The sequence below is a fragment of the Doryrhamphus excisus genome, linkage group LG5 (assembly GCF_037039965.1).
Source record: "Doryrhamphus excisus strain RoL-2023G ecotype Guam linkage group LG5, RoL_Dexc_Guam_v1.1, whole genome shotgun sequence".
NCBI classification, from domain to species: domain Eukaryota; kingdom Metazoa; phylum Chordata; class Actinopteri; order Syngnathiformes; family Syngnathidae; genus Doryrhamphus; species Doryrhamphus excisus.
The window spans coordinates 22,929,920-22,950,775 of record NC_136361.1 but is presented as its reverse complement, the minus strand read 5'-3'; the positions used below and the strand labels follow the sequence as shown (position 1 = coordinate 22,950,775).

General features: G+C 41.4%; 2 protein-coding genes across 4 annotated transcripts; both read left to right on the top strand.

Annotated features, from left to right (window-relative positions):
• Positions 1 to 1,720: 1,720 nt before the first annotated feature.
• On the top strand, positions 1,721 to 13,361 carry washc5 (WASH complex subunit 5). The gene is made up of 29 exons (XM_058053213.2): positions 1,721 to 1,865; positions 2,291 to 2,504; positions 2,589 to 2,734; positions 3,572 to 3,656; positions 3,773 to 3,873; positions 3,963 to 4,155; positions 4,241 to 4,393; positions 4,855 to 4,968; positions 5,123 to 5,294; positions 5,851 to 5,978; positions 6,753 to 6,882; positions 7,506 to 7,618; positions 8,007 to 8,173; positions 8,652 to 8,727; positions 8,992 to 9,102; positions 9,199 to 9,339; positions 9,913 to 9,993; positions 10,099 to 10,200; positions 10,281 to 10,460; positions 10,542 to 10,666; positions 10,750 to 10,912; positions 11,012 to 11,114; positions 11,191 to 11,270; positions 11,353 to 11,456; positions 11,615 to 11,744; positions 11,829 to 11,925; positions 12,513 to 12,666; positions 12,805 to 12,892; positions 13,034 to 13,361. Exons 2-29 carry the CDS (start codon positions 2,319 to 2,321, stop codon positions 13,088 to 13,090), a joined length of 3,480 nt encoding a protein of 1,159 aa, XP_057909196.2. The 5' UTR covers positions 1,721 to 1,865; positions 2,291 to 2,318; the 3' UTR covers positions 13,091 to 13,361.
• Positions 13,362 to 13,807: 446 nt separating this feature from the next.
• On the top strand, positions 13,808 to 20,408 carry LOC131105622 (NSE2 SUMO ligase component of SMC5/6 complex). Of its 3 annotated transcripts, XM_058053963.2 has the most exons (8): positions 13,808 to 14,121; positions 14,308 to 14,420; positions 14,571 to 14,724; positions 15,010 to 15,098; positions 15,842 to 15,948; positions 16,138 to 16,748; positions 18,717 to 18,824; positions 19,009 to 19,129. In XM_058053963.2, exons 1-6 carry the CDS (start codon positions 14,001 to 14,003, stop codon positions 16,247 to 16,249), a joined length of 696 nt encoding a protein of 231 aa, XP_057909946.2. In that variant the 5' UTR covers positions 13,808 to 14,000; the 3' UTR covers positions 16,250 to 16,748; positions 18,717 to 18,824; positions 19,009 to 19,129. The 3 variants fall into 3 exon arrangements, with proteins under 3 accessions (XP_057909946.2, XP_078647061.1, XP_057909944.2); XM_078790935.1 differs by lacking the exons at positions 13,808 to 14,121; positions 14,308 to 14,420; positions 14,571 to 14,724; positions 15,010 to 15,098; positions 15,842 to 15,948 and having other exon boundaries at positions 16,344 to 16,748; positions 19,009 to 20,408; XM_058053961.2 differs by lacking the exons at positions 13,808 to 14,121; positions 14,308 to 14,420; positions 14,571 to 14,724; ... (1 more) ...; positions 15,842 to 15,948; positions 16,138 to 16,748 and having other exon boundaries at positions 18,458 to 18,824; positions 19,009 to 20,408.
• Positions 20,409 to 20,856: the final 448 nt, after the last annotated feature.

Below are 20,856 nucleotides of genomic sequence, written 5' to 3'. Positions count from 1 at the left end.
CGCAAGTTTGATATGGATGCTGTATGGTATCATGTACCCAGAAAAAAATATTACGTTTGATTAATGTTCATGTTAAAGGTTAAATAACTGTTAATAGTTATCCTCCCTATCCGTGTGGAAGTGGTAAGTTTTTGGCTATTTAAGTTGAAAGGAAATAACTTGAAGACTACCGTTTAGGTCGCTAGCTCTCTAGTTTGCGAGTTAGCATGTGTCTCAAGACCCTGCAGTTGCGCAATATGTTGTAAATAAAAAGAGTATAAATGTGACTATAGTCGTGTTTTGTCATGTCTACAGGGCTCTAATGATGCTTTGTTCATTTTAATCTGAAAAAAATAATTTGTCTACCCACCAACTATATGTGCTTTCTTAGTTTTTATTATTTTCAAGTTTTTATTATTTGCCATTATTATTATTATATTTATTTATTTATTACTGATTGATTGATTTTCTTTATTCTTAATTTGTTTATTTATTTTTCATCTTATTTTGTGTAGAAATATAAAAAGTAAGATATTTGAGAACAGTGGAATGTTTTATCAGAGCTTTTATTGTAGAAAATTGGAACCAAAGCAAAGTTTTACATTTTTTTGTTTTTAATAAATGTGTTTTTTTTTTTTTTTGGAAAACCTGATGCGGCCCAGTCTCACCCAGACCTGAGCTCCAGTGGCTCCCAAGTAAATTGAGTTTGAGACCCCTGATGTAGAGGAAATAGGCACATCAACCAAATGTCACTGCATTGGTTTAGCATGTAATTAAGTAAACAAAAGTTGAACCATATCAAATAAAATGGTTAGCGTATACTTCATTTTTTCTGTATGGGTGTATGTCTCAGTGGAAAAATGTCAGATTTTGGAAAGTGAACAAAATATCTAACCTCAGGTGCTGACATCCTGATGCTCCAAACACAGAAATGATCCACTGCAAAACAAAAAAAAATGCAAATGCAGGTTTGAGGGACATCCTGCGGGATGCTCACAAGAATGTTGACTGACTTGTGATGAGGTAGATTGTCAAGGTAATTATTTCTTGGTGTCTTTGTTTCTTGCTGTATGTTACAATAGCCTATTATAAAAATTGACTGGCAAGTAGCTTGATAAATGTTTGTTTTTCCCGTGAACTTGCAACATTTCTCATAAGTTGGTGCCTTTTTTGCATTTGTTTTTGGCCTTGTTTATTGATTTTTTTTTTAATTTTACTTTGCATCATTTTCCTTTTGCATTTTGCATGCATAATTCTGTTTGGAGCGTTTGCTACGCCTTTTCCCCATCGGTATCTGTATTAAATAATTATGCAACAACAGAAATGCACTTTTGGTGCACTTCATTTTGCCTATTTTCTGAAAGGGTGGAAGCCTATGAGAATATTACGAGTATATTTGTGACTATATTAATTTAAGGTGACTAATTTTCAACACTTCGTTCACGCAAGTAAAAAATAACAGTGGAGGAGCAGAGCAATGAAAGAACTCTCGCAGGCCAAATGATGTGAAGCAGCAAAAAACCCAAAACAAAACTGAAGACAGAGTGGATCTCTGTCGCCATCTAAAGGATCACGGTTGACTTCAGTAGAAGTGAACTGCTTCAATATAGTCGAGCCCGGTCTTCCATTTATATATTTGTATGTATAATTTATGACGTTACAAAACATATTGCAACAATAGCAACTCTCCCGGAACACGACAGAACACATTTGTTGTGTCTTTCCGGCACGCAGAGTGTGATTAATCAAACGCACCCAGTAACAAAGTCACATGGTTGGTCATGAGGAAGTAAACAGTGAAGAAAAGACAGCTAATATCCGAGCAGTTCAAATGAAAATTACGACTTTATCAATAATTTTGTTTTGAACCATCAACACATAAAACGGTACGTGATCTATGACTGCTTTGCATCCTTATTTATATTTGCAACATGGAATGTTAATGTGAATAGCTAGGATGAGAATATGTGCTAACGTTAGCATAGCAATGAAGGGAGTAGCTAAACTACGGTGTAATACTATGTAACACTGCTTGGCCTTACATTATATTTTGTTGAAGAAACTGTTTTACACAAGCACTGGCTTGCATACAATTAGGGTTAACGGCCGTGTATTAATACAACGTTTGTTATTATAGAACAAATGTGTTGAATTAATACAGTATTGTACAATATGGAAACATATTTGCAGTAACATATAGTAAACATCAAGTGATCATCAACAAGTGACGCTACAGCAGGGGGCATTCTTTCTGTGGATGGGTGAAAAGTGATTTAATGCTGTTTTCAAACATCCTGTCCACCTGTTCCAGGTGTGGCTGCTCTTCTTCTCCAGCCACTATGGTGGACTTCTTGGCGGAGAACAACCTGTGCGGCCAAGCCATCCTCAGGATAGTTTCCAGGGGAAATGCTATCATCGCCGAGCTCCTGCGCCTTTCAGACTTCATCCCTGCAGTTTTTCGGCTCAAGGACAAGAGCGACCAGCAGAAATACGGAGACATTATCTGTGATTTCAGCTATTTTAAAGTATGTGTTACCCTTTGGATTTATTATGGTGTTGATTCTCTTTTGTTCCTCTTTTGCACGTGTAAACTAACCATGCGTCCCCAGGGCCCAGAGTATTACGAGGGAAAGCTGGAGGCCAAACCCGAACTTCAGGACCTGGATGAGGAGTTTAGAGAGAACAATATTGAGATTCTTTCGAGATTCTACCTAGCATTTGAGAGCGTCCACAAGTACATAGTGGATCTAAACAGGTAAAACTGCAAAATGTGCGTTACGGTTAAAGGCTTTGTCCCACTGCGCCATTTAACGATTTAGATTTTGTTGGACTTTTTATTTGTTTTTCCAGACGTATCTAGACATTGACTTATGTTGCTGGTTGTTCCGAACTTTGGATGTATTCACAATTAAAACGCTGGAGTTTCTTGTTGTTGTGATTTTCACTGTTACTTGGGTGGAAACTCACCATATTAAATAGGATTTTTTTTCACAGATATGACATGTTATATCCTCTCCTGCAGGCCAGTAAGCCACTTCTGGGACTAACAGTGATCCAAGTGACAGTATTCCAAGATGATAGTGATGTTAACACAAAATTACAGTAGTTAATGAGGAACAAACTAACCTAACTTGCCACTATATGACACCATGTAATGTAAACATTTAGTTGGAGGCAAACAGAATTGTTATGGGACAAAGCCTTAAAGGAAAACTGCATTTTTTGAAATTTTACCCATCATTCACAATCTTTATGTAAGACACGAACACATAAACAGTATGTCTGTCTCTTTTCTGTGCGTTCTAAAGATATAAAAACAGTTACAAAGATGCAGCTAAGAATGAATGTAATGGGAAACACTTATTCCGCAATCATCCGCAGTATCTTTTGAATGCACAGAAAAGGGAAAGGCATACGTGTGCATGTCTTACATAAGGTTTGTGAACGATGGGCAAAATTCAAAGAAAATTGCAGTTTTTAATGGATGAGGTTAAAATATGTCATAAATGTTGCTCTTTTTTTCTTCGAAAATCCCCAAATTCCACATGCGATCATCTATATTAAGATACGATTTTACATGTCTTCCCTCCAGACACCTGGATGACCTACATGAGGGTGTTTATATTCAGCAGACCCTTGAGACAGTGCTTCTAAATGAGGACGGAAAACAACTACTGGTAAGTGGCACAATACAAACCACAGTACAGCAGCAGTGACTTCATGTCTTGCAATATTCATTGTTTACATCAAAGTCAATGCTCTGTTGATGCATGTATTTTTTTTTCCTACTCAGTGTGAAGCTCTCTACTTGTATGGCGTGATGCTGCTTGTTACCGACCAAAAAATTGAAGGGGAGGTTCGAGAGAGAATGCTTGTTTCTTACTATCGCTACAGGTCCACACCCACGCAGACAAATATAACGGTACACTAAAATCATAAACTCCAGATGCACATTCATCTTCCTCGTGTATTTTTTTTTTCAGTGCTGCAAGGTCTTCAACAGACTCCAACATGGATGACATCTGCAAACTCCTACGCAGCACCGGCTTCTCCAGCCAGCCTGGAGCCAAACGGCCGGCCAACTACCCAGAGAGCTACTTCCAAAGGGTTCCCATCAGTGGCACCTTTATTAGCATGGTCATTGGGAGACTGCGCTCTGATGACATATACAACCAAGTAAGAAACGTGGCAGGGACTGTTGTTCAATATCAAGGCGGTGATAATACCCGAACGTCACACAAATGTTCTTCCATCTCTAAAGGTGTCTGCCTACCCTCTACCGGAACATCGTAGTACAGCGCTGGCTAACCAGGCAGCCATGCTGTATGTTTGCCTTTACTTCAGCCCGTCTATACTTCATACGCAGCAGGCCAAGATGCGGGAGATAGTGGACAAGTACTTCCCTGACAACTGGGTATGGTTCTCCACCTTCGGTGGGCAAACTACGGCTCGGGGCCCACATGCGGCCCACCAAGCGTGTGAATCCGGCCCGGCAGTTGCTTTCTAAATATTTAAATTTTTAACATACAAACTAACATGACTTGCTTGTCGGATGTCTTATTAAGTAAAAAAAAAAAACAACAACAAAACTGTAAAATTAAATTGCATAGTTTGATGTGGTCTGATGATGAAACATGAGAACATACAGCTGTTAGTATAGCACTTTTACAGATAAAATTAGACAAAGAATTCAAGGAAAAACAAGCATAAAATATTGTGTGTGTTAAATATATGTTCTGGCCCCCCCGGACAATTTTGTTAACTCAATGCGGCCCACGAGTCAAAATATTTGCCCACCCCTGCTCTAGTCCTATTGCACTACCTGTCAGTTGCTCCCTTTGCTGTATGGAATCATTTTCCGTTGTCTAACTGTAGGTTATCAGTATATACATGGGGATCACAGTGAATCTGGTGGAGGCCTGGGAACCTTACAAAGCTGCTAAAACGGCTCTGAACTACACTCTGGACTCTGCAAACATCAAGGAGCAGGTACAAAAACACTAGAAGGGTTCCTCACATATTGCATTGGATTGTTGTATCTCAATTTCAACTCTATTCGTGTATATTAAGCATCCGATTGCAGCCTGCTCAGTGTCTCATCAACAGACGATGCTGAGCTGTGACTAACATTGCGTGTGTTTAGGCGACCCGTTATGCCGCAAGCACGGAGAGCCTGCGACCTCAAGTGCAGCAGTTGCTGAAGGAAGGTTTCCTTCGAGAGGAGATCATTTTAGATAACATACCCAAACTGCTCAACTGTCTGAGGAACTGCAATGTGACCATTCGCTGGCTCATGTTGCACTCCGCAGAGTCGGGTAAGACACCTGGGGAAGTAAGTAGGAAAGCAGTGACGTGCGGTCAGGGGAGACAGGGGAGACAGAGCCTATTATTGTTTATAATATTTTTAAAAATTAAACAAAAATCATTGGATTTGCACTATTTTTGCAATTCTCTTGTCTCGGCTTAAGTGCGTGAGCTGAGCCTACTATCTAAAGAGCACTGGATTGTGCGTGAATTAGGCCAATGGTATTTTTTAACAATCTAGATGTAGCAACAAGTTAAATAAAATCACCCTCCTAATGAATTAATGAATTTGACTGTCAAGAAGACCAATTAAATCACGAGGTAGGTGATCTCTACAGTAAATTATCAGACTTTTCCTGCAGACTGATAGGGTGTAAGTGTTTCATATACTGTACAAATAAGCCACAAATAAAAGGAGTCACCCGCCATGAACCTCACCGCACTTTACTCCTCTAAACTGCCTTTACCTTGTGACCTTTGACCAACATTCTAGATATTGCTAGACGGTTCTTCATAATGGGGTTCTTGAAATGACATTGAATTGTTTTGTCCTTCAATGTCTGACAGCCTATGACCCAAACAACAAGAAACTGCGCCAGATCAAAGACCAAGTGATCAACGACTCCAAGTACAACCCCAAGATCCTCTTTCAGCTCCTGCTCGACACCGCCCAGCTGGAGTTCACGCTTAAAGAGGTGAGAGAGTCTATATAACAGAAGGAATGTGATGGATTTGTATACTTCACCAAGGATATGGTCATCTGGATTCAAACAATGCGTATATGATTGTCCATTTTTAATGCGTTTTTAACATTACTCATGGCTCTTTAGCATTTGTCGGTCTCTACTGAAACCAAAGATCAGAAAGCTTTGGTGGAGGGCTGAGTTGTCTGAGTTGTTTACGGCCTTTAAAACGAGTATACCTTTATGAGCCCCTGTCTTGTTATGCTAGCCCTCAAGACGAAGGGGTATGTAACCGTAAATAAAGTGCTTTGAGTAACACAACTTTAACAACTACCCTGGTGGTTGCAACTGCAAATGCTTTCAAATGTTGCTAATCATCCACGATCTTCTGGATTCACCTATTCCGCCTGTAAAGCGCCCTAAAAATGCCCCAAAATGACAAGATGCTGCATTTACATGCCATGGCCTGCATAGTCACATTAGTGATATTTTTAAAGGAACTACTTTTCTTGCATAGTAACACGGCTAGGTGTATGTAGCATCACACCCCTCGTCCTCACACGTCATTTCAGTGAGTGATGACAGAAGAATGTCGCATGGATCCACGCAAGCTGTGTTTGGTGTCGTGTGTTGCCCCCTCTGTTGTTTATTAACGCACCGAGGGGGCAGCATATGGCTAGCCGTTCAGTGATTAGGAGAGGACACAAATTGAATCTTCTCATTATCGTCATCTCATCTGACTAATCCCTCCTCATCCACCTCGCATCTGTGTGGCCCCTCCTCCAGATGTTCAAGCAGATGCTGTCAGAGAAACAACTCAAATGGGAGAGCTACAAAAAGGAGGGGTCAGAGAGAATGACTGAGCTGGCCGAAGTCTTCTCAGGTGTTAAACCGCTCACCAGAGTGGAGAAAAATGGTGAGTTATGGTATATTTCAAACATGAACGCAAACACGTATACATACACTACCGCTCAAAAGTTTGGGATTACTTTTGGCCAGTCTGAGATACGGCTTTTTCTTGGCAATCCTGCCATGAAGTCTGAAGTCCTGAAGTCGCCGCTTCACTGTTGATACTGACACTGGTGTTTGACGGATACTATTTAGTGCAGCTGCCAGGTGACGACCTGTGAGGAGTCTTTGTCTTAAACTACACACTCTCAGATATTTGTCTTCTTGCACAGTTGTGCACCGTTTTTATGTCCTTGTTAGACCCAGTTTGTGCTGCTCTCTGAAGGGAGTGGTTAACAGCATGGTAAGAAATTTTAGTTGTAGTTTAGATTTTTAGATGAGTTTTCTAATCATCTATTAGTCTTATAAAATGAAGAACTTGTACATCCTTCCTTGAAAATCATCTGATTAATTGTTACTGTTTGTGTGAATGTTTGTGAAATGCATGAAAATGTGTTTTTCTTTGGAAAACCAAAATTTGCACACCTCTTTTCAATACATGGAAGACAAGCGTATTGAAAAGTAAAAGACGTACTTTGTGTATGTATACATAGGCAGCGGCTTCATCTTTACATTCTGTCACTCCCACAGAAAACCTCCAAGCCTGGTTCAGAGAAATCTCCAAACAAATCGAATCTTTAAATTACGAGGACTCAACAGCTGCTGGGAGGAAGACCGTCCAGCTCATACAGGCTCTTATCGAGGTGAGGGGCCGTGCTTTGCCTGACATACTTTGTGTGATGGTTGGAATCGATCACGGTACAGTGCCTTGCTATATTCAAGGTACTCGATCACTTACATGGGTAGCTAATGTTGATGTAGCAAGTTATTAATCCTTTCAATCCCAGCAAGACATCCCTCCGAGTACAGGCCATGTTTGACGATCTTGACTGAGGCACACAGAGTTTGTTTCTACCTCTTTCCGTTCTTTAGTAATCGGCAGTAAAACACAGGAATGTTTCAGTTTTCCCGAAAAATCATTGTGGTTAGTTCAACAGATGAGTTTATAAGCACCATAATTAGGTGACTGCAGTTGTGTGTGCTCTTTATCGTTACATGTTTCCATTTGAACGTCCTTCATTCGGTTTTCAGGTTCAGGAGTTCCATCAGTTGGAGTCCAACATGCAGGTCTGTCAGTTTCTGGCAGACTCGAGAAAGTTCCTGCACCAAATGATTCGCACCATCAATATCAAAGAAGAGGTCCTCATCACGATGCAGATAGTCGGAGACTTGTCATATGCGTGGCAGATCATAGACAGGTAGGTAATCTCTGATTTGTAAGAAGACGGGCAAAGGTTAGTGATGATTGGATGGAAAGATGGGGAAAATGTTATTAAAGTATTTGTACCCCGAGATATTGGATTTATAGCTGTTTGTCCTCCACAGGGCAGAACACATACTGTATATAGATGTTGGGGGATGAGAACATGGCCATAAATTGGACACATCACTGTATCAGCTAAGGGGTTCATACCGTGAGGAAGAAATAGCGGCATGTACAGTTAATGCTAATAAACAGCAAAGACCAATAATCCCTATACTAGACAGTCACATAAATAATTGATTGTATTTTTATGCGACATGATTTATCAGTATGCAGGTAGCGTAAAAACACAGGTGCTGTGTGTGTATGTTTTTCTCTTCTTTTAAGGTTTTTTATTTGTTATGCAGAGCAGATTTCACCCCTTTCTTTTCCTCTAACGCCCTTTCCCCCCCTGCTCATGTTTTACCCTGCAGCTTCACATCTATTATGCAGGAGAGCATCCGGGTAAACTCATCCATGGTCATAAAATTGCGAGCCACCTTTCTGAAGGTGAGTTGTCCCTGGCATGCATGCATAACCCGCCTGTTTCAGCCAGCCCCGCGCTGGGCTTGAATACAGGACCTTTGGAATGGGAGTCGAAAGCGCTGACCGATGGGCCAAAAGCACGGCCTGTCAAGCCGGCCTTCAGGGTGACTCTTAGGGCCACTTGCACAGCCGCACTGGCTGGCATTCGTTATACATGCATAATGAGGAATTACAGTTGGCAATTCCCAACAATGATCTTAAAGCCAGTTTTTGTGTGTGTAAAACCAGCTGGCCTCTGCTTTGGACCTCCCGTTGCTGCGCATCAACCAGGCTAATAGCGCCGACCTGCTAAGCGTCTCCCAGTTCTACTCCGGGGAATTGGTGGCTTACGTCAGGAAGGTGCTGTTTATCAATGACACAGTTGAAGCTTACATCACATACGTTTTGTCCTACTAACAGTTTGGTGTTCAACTTGCTGCTTCCTCCTGTTTGCAGGTACTGCAGATCATCCCAGAGAGCATGTTTACCTCTCTGGCGAGGATCATCAAGCTTCAGATCCATGACATCATTGAGGTCCCCACACGGCTGGACAAGGACAAACTGAAGGACTACTCCCAGCTGGGGGCGCGCTATGAAGTAAAGAACCTGATTAGTTTGTAATGGTCTCACACGCATCACATCTACTGCGCAAAATCAAAAGCTGAATTATTCAAAGCATCCCGCCAAGATGTTTTCATGCAGAACAATCAATATGATTCTCAAGCAGTCACACTGGCACTCATATTAAAGCAATTTTCCGCCCCCTGTCAATGTGAAATACAAATGAGAACATTTAGGTTGTGCCAGCAGAGCCTTTATGCATATTATTTAAATTCATCTTCACAAATATTGGACCACAAGTTGTCAGACAAATTAATTTAAACATGATTTATTCTTATGAAAGCAAGTCTTTTGAGTTTTATGTACTATATATTTTCTGAATTGGCTGGCAACCAGTCCAGGGGGTACCCCACCTCCCAGTCAGCGTCAGCTGGGATAGGCTTAGTATTCTCTAATGGGAATTAAGCGGCATAGAAAATGAATGTATGAATATATCTTTTGAGCTTTCCATAATATAAAGACCCCAGTCAAGTAAGAAGCATATCTATTGAGATAGAACATCCAGCTTAGTGACTTTATTTTTTTAAACATTTTTCAACATCACTACAGGTGGCTAAACTCACCCATGACATCTCCATTTTCACCGAGGGGATATTGATGATGAAGACCACTTTGGTTGGTATTATCAAGGTGTGTCATGTATTCTTTCTTACATGGTATTAAACATGTTTCCCTCTTGTTAATTTGCACACTGATTACACCTTGCAAGAGTGAGTTATGAATGTGATGCTTTAGGTGGATCCGAAGCAACTTCTGGAGGATGGCATCAGGAAGGAGCTGGTGAAGAGGGTGGCTTATGCTCTGCACAAGGGATTAATATTCAACCCCAAGGCTAAGGTAGGGCATGATATCGCTTCTCTAATATTTACTGTATTTACTGAATATCATTTTTGACACCCTCAACCCAACCCTCCCAGTCCAGTGAGCTGATGCCCAAGTTAAAAGACATGGCGGCCACCATGGACGGCTTCTACAGGTCATTTGAGTACATCCAGGACTATGTCAGTATATACGGCCTTAAAATCTGGCAGGAGGAAGTCTCCCGAATCATCAACTACAATGTAGAGCAGGAATGCAACAGCTTCCTCAGGACTAAGGTTGGATTCAGCAATGGAAGATTGACACATTTTTCCCGCCTTTGTTTTCTGTAAATTCTTCTTTTTTTTGATGTTGATCAGATCCAAGACTGGCAAAGTGTGTACCAGTCCACTCACATTCCGATTCCCACGTTTCCGTCTGTGGATGAGTCTGCCACCTTCATTGGTCGTCTGTGCAGAGAGATTCTCCGGATCACAGATCCCAAGTCTGCGTCCAGTTATTAGTGTGGAATGTTCTCCCCTTTTTTGCCGTGTTTTAGAACCTCGACAGTATTTGTTATTTCCCCAGGGCTACATGCTACATCGATCAAATGAACACCTGGTATGACCTGAAGAGCCACCAGGAAGTGACCAACAACAGACTATTCTCAGAGATCCAGAGCTCGTTGGGTACCTTTGGCCTCAACGGATTGGACCGCTTGCTCTGCTTTATGATTGTCAGGGAGCTGCAGGTTTGTGTGTCCAGAAATTGACACTAAAATGTGCTGCGTGGTTGAGGATCCCAATGAACTCAGTGTATTGACTTTTAAAATGCGTGTTTGTCCCATTAGAATTTCCTGACAGTGATTCACAAGGCCATTCTGAAGGACAAAGCTGCATTGGAGGTCTTCAAAGCAATGCTGGGGGCTGTCAACCCAGTTCAGGGGATCGTGGGTAGGTAATGCAAGAAAAAGAAAACATGTAGGATATTTCAAGGGGATCTGTGGTTACAAATATTTTCTCCTGATAGGTAATGCCAGCAAAGTGTACACCAACGCAGTGGCCAAAACCCAAAAGATCTGGGGGCCGTATTTGGAGGTCATCATGAAGGTACGTGTGCCTGCCTCATCTCTCCAGACGATAAAATCATTACAGTTTGTGGAATACCCCTCATCTGATGTTTATGTGGTAGGTCGGCCAAATGCAAATCCTACGGCAGCAGATTGCCAATGAGCTGAACTACTCCTGCAAGTTTGACTCCAAGCACCTGGCGGCTGCCCTGGAAAACCTTAACAAGTCAGTCCAGTGCTTCCATCCCAGCATGTAACAACATGCACAGTATAAAAAGACTAACTCTTAAGAATCTTTCGTCTGGCATTGTAAACGGTACACATTTGGTTCAAGGGAATGACGACATTGTTTCTCACTCTTCTTTTGCTATATGATCCCGCCAGGTCTCTTCTCGCAGATATTGAAGCCCACTACCAAGACCCATCACTGCCCTACCCCAAAGAGGACAACACCCTTCTGTATGACATCACTGCCTACTTGGAGGCTGCGGGTATTCACAACCCGCTTAATAAGGTTTGAGAACGACAGCTGTTGCTATCCCCCCTTTATTTGTTAAATCAACTTGAAAAATGTCCTATTTTTTTCTATCTTTCACAGATTTACATTACCACAAAGCGCCTGCCGTACTTCCCCATCATCAACTTCCTTTTCATTATAGCACAGCTGCCTAAGCTTCAGTACAGCAAAAATCAAGGTTAGTTCTCACCAACACAAGTACCAATACAAACTATTTGAACGTTTTTTCAAAATAAAGCATTTAATTTGAGGACAAACTGTATAGAAAATGGATGGATGAATGGATGGATAGCTGCCGGGGCACTGCAATGTTGCCTCTGTCCACCAGAGGGAGACAGAGGAGCCCAGAGAAGGGCTGCAATCATTGTAGAACCCCGAAAGGCACCAATGGAATGCTTTGCGTGGACGAAATGCATCATGGGAAAATTTTAATATAAACGCATATGGGTACTTGTATATTTATTAGCTACCTTTTGAGTGTTGAGTTGCTGTGTGATGAGTTTAGCTTCCTTTGTAAGAGTACACCATGAGTCTGACTGTTCATGACTTCCTTTGATTTCCAATGGGTTGACAAGCTCATCGTGAGTTCACCAAGAGCTATCGTTTCACTGACTTGTGAGCGACACAATATTTAAACAATTAGTAGTACTTTCAAAGTAAAGGAGGTGTAATGAGATTAGAGCTTTGACATAAATTAGCCGCACCGCTGTATAATTATATGAGCCTGAAAGCAAATGCAAATTTGATGTGTTGTACTTTTAACAGGAATGACGTGCAGGAAACCCACTGACCCGGTTGACTGGCCGCCCTTAGTGCTTGGTCTTCTCACACTTCTCAAGCAGTTTCACTCTAGATACACGAAGCAATTCTTGGCCCTCATTGGTCAGTTCATCCGCTCTACCATGGAACAGTGCACAAGGTAACCACACTGTTTTTCCTAGTTAATATAATCAATATTGTCTTTTATAATATTTTGCTTAGATGTGAATCATGCTATAAAATTAAGATGTTGCCTTAATGAGCTATTATCATAGTCTTTTCCCTCCCGAAATTCTAGTCAGAAGATCCCTGACATGCCCTCGGATGTGGTGGGAGCGCTCATGTTTCTGGAAGACTATGTGAAATACACAAAACTGTCACGCAAGGTAGGTGACCCTCGTTTATTGTAAATGAATATGTTTCTAGTATGTCCTGAATAAATGCTTGTACTGTATGTTTTCACATCGTAACGGAGGTCGGTTGCATCGTCATTACTTTCCGTTTCTATTTTTCTCTATGTTCCAAAGGTGGCTGAAGCCCACGTGCCCAGTTTCATTTTTGATGAGTTCAGAACAATACTGTGAAGATCCGGAAGAAGCAGAAGAAAGGATTTTGTTGCCTTTTGTGTACTTAATACATTTAATTGTTTAGCTCAATAATGTCCTAAAGCACATGTAATATTGTATATTGTTCATAGATGGAAACCTGAAATTGCCTTACTGTTCCTAACATTATTAACATTTAATACATTAATAAAACAGAAAAACCAACAAAATCCTATTTTAATTAGACCGAACGGTCGAATCTGAATGTGTGTATTCTGCTTTTTTTTCGTATATCATATCCATGGTGCAAGTGGATAAATTATAAGACCTATTTTCTTGGTTCCATTGATTATTTTAGTTTTTTTACCACTGGAAAAATACAGATGAAAGCATTTGCTAGCAAGATATGTTTGGATAGATGGTATTTCTGTTTAAAAAGAAAATGCCTATGGTAGTTTACATACAAACATCACTGCATTTTATGTGTTTTATGCACAGAGCCGATCATGTTAAAGGTAAGGATTATGTAATTGCGTATTATGGATTATGTAATTGTCTATCGCCTCCTTACCCAGTCTGCTTAGTGTCGATACACGTACGGCTTTAAGCGAAAAGACGAGACCAAAAGGACGTCTCATACGCTTAAAAGAGTATGAGGGCGGACTTCTGTCGTTCACTTCAAAGAACCGACTCTACAAGCCGTTTCGTTCACGACCGACCCATTACTACAGGAGCCGAAGCCGGAAGCTGGCCGGAAGTAGGAAGTAGAGGCGCTTCAACTCATAGTTCCCTCCATTTCGGCGGGTGTTTAGTGTGACTTCAAAGATCGTAAGCGGTTTTCATAGTTTAAACTCTTTAGACTTTACAGCAAAAAGCTTTAACTTTGCTTTTGGTGTAGTCTATACTAACGTGCTGCTAGATTATTCGAGTGTATTGGATATTCGCCAGTATGTCACTAAGTCTGAGCGAGGTACATGGCACCTTGTCCAGCCTCAAGTCCTGTCAGGTCGACCTCTTGACGGGGATGGACATCGTCACCTCAGTGGCCATGGACCTGGCGGAGGACCTGGGTAACTAGCTCATGATTTGCTTTGTCACCTCCACGTTTAGCTGCGCCTTAAGACCTTAATATTTACTTTTAAATCTTCTATGGTCTATTGTATTAAATGTTTTGTTCAACATTTATAACCTTCTAACAAATGTGCTTTCAATTACGAGAGGGTTATTTGCGTCATTGTATTGTGTTCTGTGCATAGACGGAGAGCAGGACCCTGGGATTGACAAGATGGAGGCCTTAATGCTGGAATGTGCCAAGCTGGATCGAGAGATTGACAGCTTAGTTGACATTGTGCAACAAGCCACATCAGATGTGAGGAGCCACCAGGAATCATTAACTACCATATTAGAGAAGAGGTTTCCTTGAAGAGATGTGCTTGAATACATGTGGAAAGTTACCCTGCAGGGTGAAACATCAAGTATTTTTGGTTCAATAAAAATACTGTTTTTTTCCCCCATCTAGATTGCTACACTGCAACCAGAGGACTTGTTCAGTCTCTCCTCCAAAGTCAAGGAAAGTGTTGCTACGAGAATATCCGAACTGTCTGATGAAGATCTGCAGAATCACCAGAAAGTAGTGACTTTTAAGGACAGCATCAAGAGCTGTTCCAACCAAGGTACAAACATGCTTGGGTGTTTGAGTCTAATTAGCAGACATCAGCTTGCTCACTTTGACATAAATTAATACCTGCTACCCCCTTTTTCCTGGTAATAGTCTTCATTGGACTCCTTTAAAGTACATGTCAAGTTGTCCCTCGCCACATAGCACTTCAAATCTCACGGTTTTAGAACAGGGTGATCTTTGCCGGTCCATAGTTATGTTGCCATCCTCTTTTTTGTCGCAAAGTAGAATAAAAGAATATCAAAGTTAGTAATGTGCTGTGTGGATGTTCTGTTTTCAGCCGACCAAGAACCAGAACAATCGGAGGATCTTGATGAGGACGTCGCTGTAACACAGACCCAAATAAACTTCACATGCCCTCTCACCCAGGTACTCTCTTGTAGCTGCTTGCTTTGCTGTCATTTTGATACTCATCTTGCTTACTAACATTATTGCGGCCTACTTTGGCTGTTTTGCCGCTGAGAGGGTCGGAATGGGTCCTCCATCTTGATGACGCGCGTGTACAGAGATGCTGAACAAAATATCTTTGCTGTGGTGGGTTTGTTATAACGATCAGACCAAAGCAGGGTGGCAAACGGATACTTTGCATGTGAACGTGATGCAGATGGCGTGCAGCAGTGTAACAGTGTGGTTTATCCATGTTTTGTCTGGGAAATATGACCGCTAATTCCCTTTCTTATATTTATTTCTGGCGATACTGTATATTTAGTGTCAAATTAAACATTTGTGCCATTTATGGTCAGTTATTTCATGTTTAGATGGCTTTAATAATATATTTGGAAGATGGTAAACAGGTTTCCATCACTGAAAAAAAAATATCCCAATGGTAAGTCGAAAAATAATGAGATAAAAAGTCAAACTAATGAGATAAAAAGTTGAAATAATGAGATTAAAATATTGAAATGAGATTAAAAAATCGATTAATGAGATAAAAAGTTGAAATAATGAGGTAAAAAGTTGAAATAGATAGAAATTACAAGATAAAGTCATAATAACGAGATAAAAAGCCAAAATAATGAGATAGCTTTGTAGAAGAGTCACTATTCTTTGTTGAACTCATATTCAATGTTGAACATGGTGATATTTATGTACATACTGTATCTGTATTCCAGGTGGAGATGGTCAACCCGATGAAGAATAAGAAGTGCAAGCACCACTACGATGAAGGTGCCATCAGAGGCCTCATTGAAACAAGACACAACCAGAAGAAGAAATGCATGTAAGTATTGTATAAAAAAAATAAAATAGCAAACTGCTTTAGATCCTTTACACTGCTTTTATTTTGGAATTGCGTTTACCGAACCGTTAGCACCTGTTAGCCAACAGCCAGATGGCGTGTCCTTACGGAGGTGAGATGGACCGCCCAAATAGGACTTTGATTCTGACCGCTCGTCTCTGTGCCCCCCAGCTGTCCTGTGGTGGGCTGTGGAAACACAGACGTGAAATTGTCAGACCTGGTACCCGACCACACTCTGAGGAGACAGATCCAGAACCACAAGCAGCAGAATGGCCGCACATAGAACTCAGCACTTTGATCAGGAACATTCATCGTATTCATTTTGTTGTTATGCTTTAACAAAGAGGCACACTGTTGCTATGGTTTTCATTATTATCACCACAAATGCATCGAGGTTGTTGAGCAACATTTGCTTGTCTTAGACATATTGCTTTTATGGAATTGTCTTTCTGTATAAAAACCTTCTGTATTTTCAGTATTGTTGAGTTATAATTAAAGCTTTAGCTTTATAGTTGTACAAAGCAACAGAAAGCAATCCTCCAGGGTTATGATAGAGGTTACATGACGCTATCACGTCACTAAGTTAGCCACTAGAGGGCGACGTCTGCATGACGACAGCAATGCCACAAGGACAGAGTGGCACATTTCCCATCTCCAATGTTTGCTCTCCACTACAGCCTGGAGTAATTGTGTCTGTTTGTAGGTTAGTGCTGCTTGAGGCGTGTGGGAGGAGAAAACAAATCAGGCTAATAGGACACTTGAGAACATGAACAACCAGAGTGGTGAGTGGCTCCGAGAAGGATGCATGACCCAAAATGTGAAGGAACTTTTTGTTTTGTATTTGTTCTATTTGATTGTACAAAGTATCTACAGATGTAATTCTTTTTGAATACATCTTTAAAGTGCGACAACATGGTCACATGAATGACACAAACATTTTGTAACCACACGCATACAAAGTATGTGGTCAGATCCCTCGGCCTCTTAAGGTCCTTTGTGCTACATCGTAACAAACAAAGGCTGTGTTGAGATGCAACTTACGTCAAGCTAATCTTTTAATGACCTTGCATGAGGCATTTTTAGGGGTATTTTCTCATGCTTTACACAGCGCTAGGAGTATAGAGTAGCAAGATATCAATCTATGTTGCCTGCCAGGTTGCTGATTCATTTCTCAGAATGCAATCTTGTTCTCACACGTGACAGGAAGCTTTTTGTGGCGTTAAGTTGACACGTGACAGACAAAAGTCAACTTCTTAAATGTTTGTCTTAGTAAGACATGGAAACCAAATCGGTTAATAAAAGCATGTTGGGATGAGTTTCATGTACAGGAACATGCATGGAACCCTGACCTCAAGCCCATCAAAACAGCCTATACTCATTGTTGTGTAATGGTGATAACGGGTGTAATGGACCCCCTACATGCTTTGTTTCTGCACTGTAAAAAAAAAAATCCAAGTTGACTCAACTTAAATAATTTTTGTAACCTCGCTGCCTTAATATTTTGATTAAATCCAGCAAATTATTTCAGGTAATTTCAACTCTCAGTTTAAAAGACCAAGATCAGAGACTTATTGCTTTGTTTTGGAACTTTCTGTATTAGGTCAAATTAATATTTTTTGTTGTATCAACAGTAGAACTCAAGTAATTTCAACTCACTTTTGATTTAGTCTAACTTGTTATTTCAAGTAAATTCAACTCACAATTAAATTGAAATAATTTGTTAACCAAATTAGCGCACAGACCTTACAGCTAGGAGACCAGTGTTCAATTCCACCCTCGGCCATCTCTGTATGTTCTCATCGTGCATGCGTGGGTTTCCTCCGGGTACTCCGGTTTCCTCCCACATTCTAAAAACATGCTAGGTTAATTGGCGACTCCAAATTGTCCATAGTTATGAATGTGAGTGTGAATGGTTGTTTGTCGTGTGCCGTGTGATTGGCTGGCCACCAGTCCGGGGTGTACCCCGCCTCTTGCCCGAAGACAACTGGGATAGGCTCCAGCATCCCCCACGGCCCTCGTGAATAAAAGCGGTGGAAAATGAATGTTAAAATGAGTTGAGATTACTTGACTTACATTGTTGATACAACAAAAATGGTTTGGTTATTTGACCTAAAAAATGAAGTTTCCACCTGTGCATTTATTTTGCAGAGGTCGCGTACATGTTTGACTAATTGAGATGTAGCTAACGACTTTTTTTTTTTAATGGACACATGATTATGCTGTCTGCGTCACCAGATTTGCATACAGACAAAACTACTTCAATGTCTTTGGTGTGTTGTTGTGATTAACAATAGTACGGTGTTGCATATAAATGCACGGAAAGAAATGAAGCATAACGTGAAATCATTCATCTCGGCATCAAATCATTGCTGCATCGTTGCCTTTCTGTCCATTATCACTGCCTTTTATTTTCTTGTAAAAAAAGTCAACTGTTTTGTGCTAGCAGCCCATTTTCTAAACATAAATGGTCATGAGTCAACAGTTAAATGTGTCAGGCGTGGTAATAAAACCAAAATAACATTTTTGATGCATAACAGTATGAGCGTAAAGACGTTCCCACAATGTCAATCAAAATAGAGCATTAGGCTTCTTTAATGAGATTGTGCTGTAGTCTCTAACGCAGACCATCATGGCGCCATTCATGCAAATGAGGCAAAAAGGTGCACTGTGCCTTTAAAAGATGACACCTCCCAGTAGTGGCTCATTGCAGGCTGAGTTTGCTTTAAACCAACACTGGCTCCCAACTACAGGCTTGTGAGGAGCACTTCAAACACACTAAAGTCAGCCAAGCACCAGCAGGAAGCGAGGAGAGCCGCGAGGAAACAAGGAAAGGTCAAACGTCTCTTTAGTGACGGCAGGTGAGTCCATGCGCCTTTCATGATTGATGTGACAAGTTGTGATGTGACAGCAGACGCGTGGATGTGTCACTCGGGTTTAAAGCAAGTCCGATTCGAATGCGGATTCTGCTCCGAAGTGAGCCAACAGGTGTGTCAGGTCGCACCTGTTGGGATCCGTGTTCACTGTGTGTTTGTGTGCGCGCAGGCGGGCGGAGGATCTCCTAAACGGGACATGGATTACTGGCACCACTTTGGATTTAGTTGACACCTTCCTGACGTGATCGGGTGAACAGGTGGATCCTGCCGGTTTCAACGACGCCCACCTTTATGGGGAACCAGGTGGAGAAACTAACTCACTTAAATTACGCGGAGGTGCCGACGTCGGATCCGAATGGGCTCGACCCGGACGAAGACGGACCCCGAATCGGCGTCTCTTACATTTTCTCCAATGACGCGGACGACGACGAGGACGAGCATCCGGACGCCTTCCCCACGGAGAACCACCAGGCGAAGCACGACGAGAAACCGTTTGACCCCAAAGACGAGCTCGGGTGTTCGGTTTGCTTCCGGGAGGAGTGCGTGTTCGAAAGAGGCACCGGAACCGCCACCCACACCGCGGAGAGTCTTCTGAACAAGTGCAAACCGGGAGACCTGCTGGAGTTTGTTGCCACGGGACAGTACCCGCACTGGGCCGTGTACGTGGGGGACTTCCAGGTGGTCCACTTGCACCGCGCCGAGATCAAGAACAGCTTCCTGACCGACGTGAGTCAGGGCAGGAAGGGTCGCATCGTCAACGCTCTCTACCGGTACCGGGCACTCCAGCCGGAGGTGATTGTGCGCAACGCCGTGGACCACGTCGGCTCCAGGGACCGAGAACTCTACTGGAGGAACTCCGAGTGTTTCGCGGCCTGGTGTCGCTTTGGAAAACGCGAATTTAAAATCGGAGGTGAGATTAGAATCGGCAAACAACCGTACAGGTTGAGATTACACTTTTCCGACAAGAAGACGCACGTTTTGGAGTTCCAGAGCCTGGAGGACGTGATCATGGAGAGGAGGAGGAACGACCAGATAGGAAAGGACGCTGTCACGCAAGAACTGGCCAATCACCTGAACGCACCACACGACTATACGGAGCATGCGTTTGGCACCTGATGCCGCCCGGGGGGGTGCTCCTGTGTCGGGATGCCTTTTGGCCTGGGAGGGGTCAACACCCAATTAGCATCTTTTTCCATGAAACTGGTAAACAGGACTTGTTTACATTCATACAAGTGGATTGGCCTGAAGTCAACAATGTACACGGACTTGGTGTTATTTTATTACCACTGAGCATCTTTTATGAATTATTATATTTATACGCTGCAGTAAATATACACAAAGAAAGGTAATAAAAGGCAAATTAATAAACCCCTATTGTATTTTTTTTTTTACATTTGATTATTGATTACACTTCATTTAATCATTACACAAGTCTCTGTGGACATGATTGATTCATGTGGTTTTGTTTTGGAAAAAAAAATGGAAATAAATATAAATGACTGATATATTTTCCTTATTTTTACTGCCTGGTTGTAACTGAGAATAATTATGAAGAAAAAATAGTATATGTCAGGGGCGTCACTAGGTTTTGAGAACTTGGGGGGGGGGGGGCTTAGCCCCCTGGAGATGCACAGGGTATGAATGAATGTAATAGACAATAAAAAAAAAATAAGGAACAAGAACCGGGATATAACTTTCCCACTTTTGGACAGATTTAGTAGAGATACTTAATTGTTTTAGGCCACCATTAAATGTACACACAATCTACACTGCAAAACCGCTGGACAGTGATCAATTATAATTATTATATTAATAATTAGCCTATTATTACTATCATCATTATTCTTCTGATTAGTACTACTACTATTAGGCTAGTATTAGTATTATTATTAAGTTACATTTTTGGGGGGAAAAAAATCAATACAAAATAAAATATTAAATTATTTTTTTGGGGGGGAAAAAATTAATAAAATATTAAATTAAATTTTTTTGGGGGAAAAAAATTAAATACAATAAA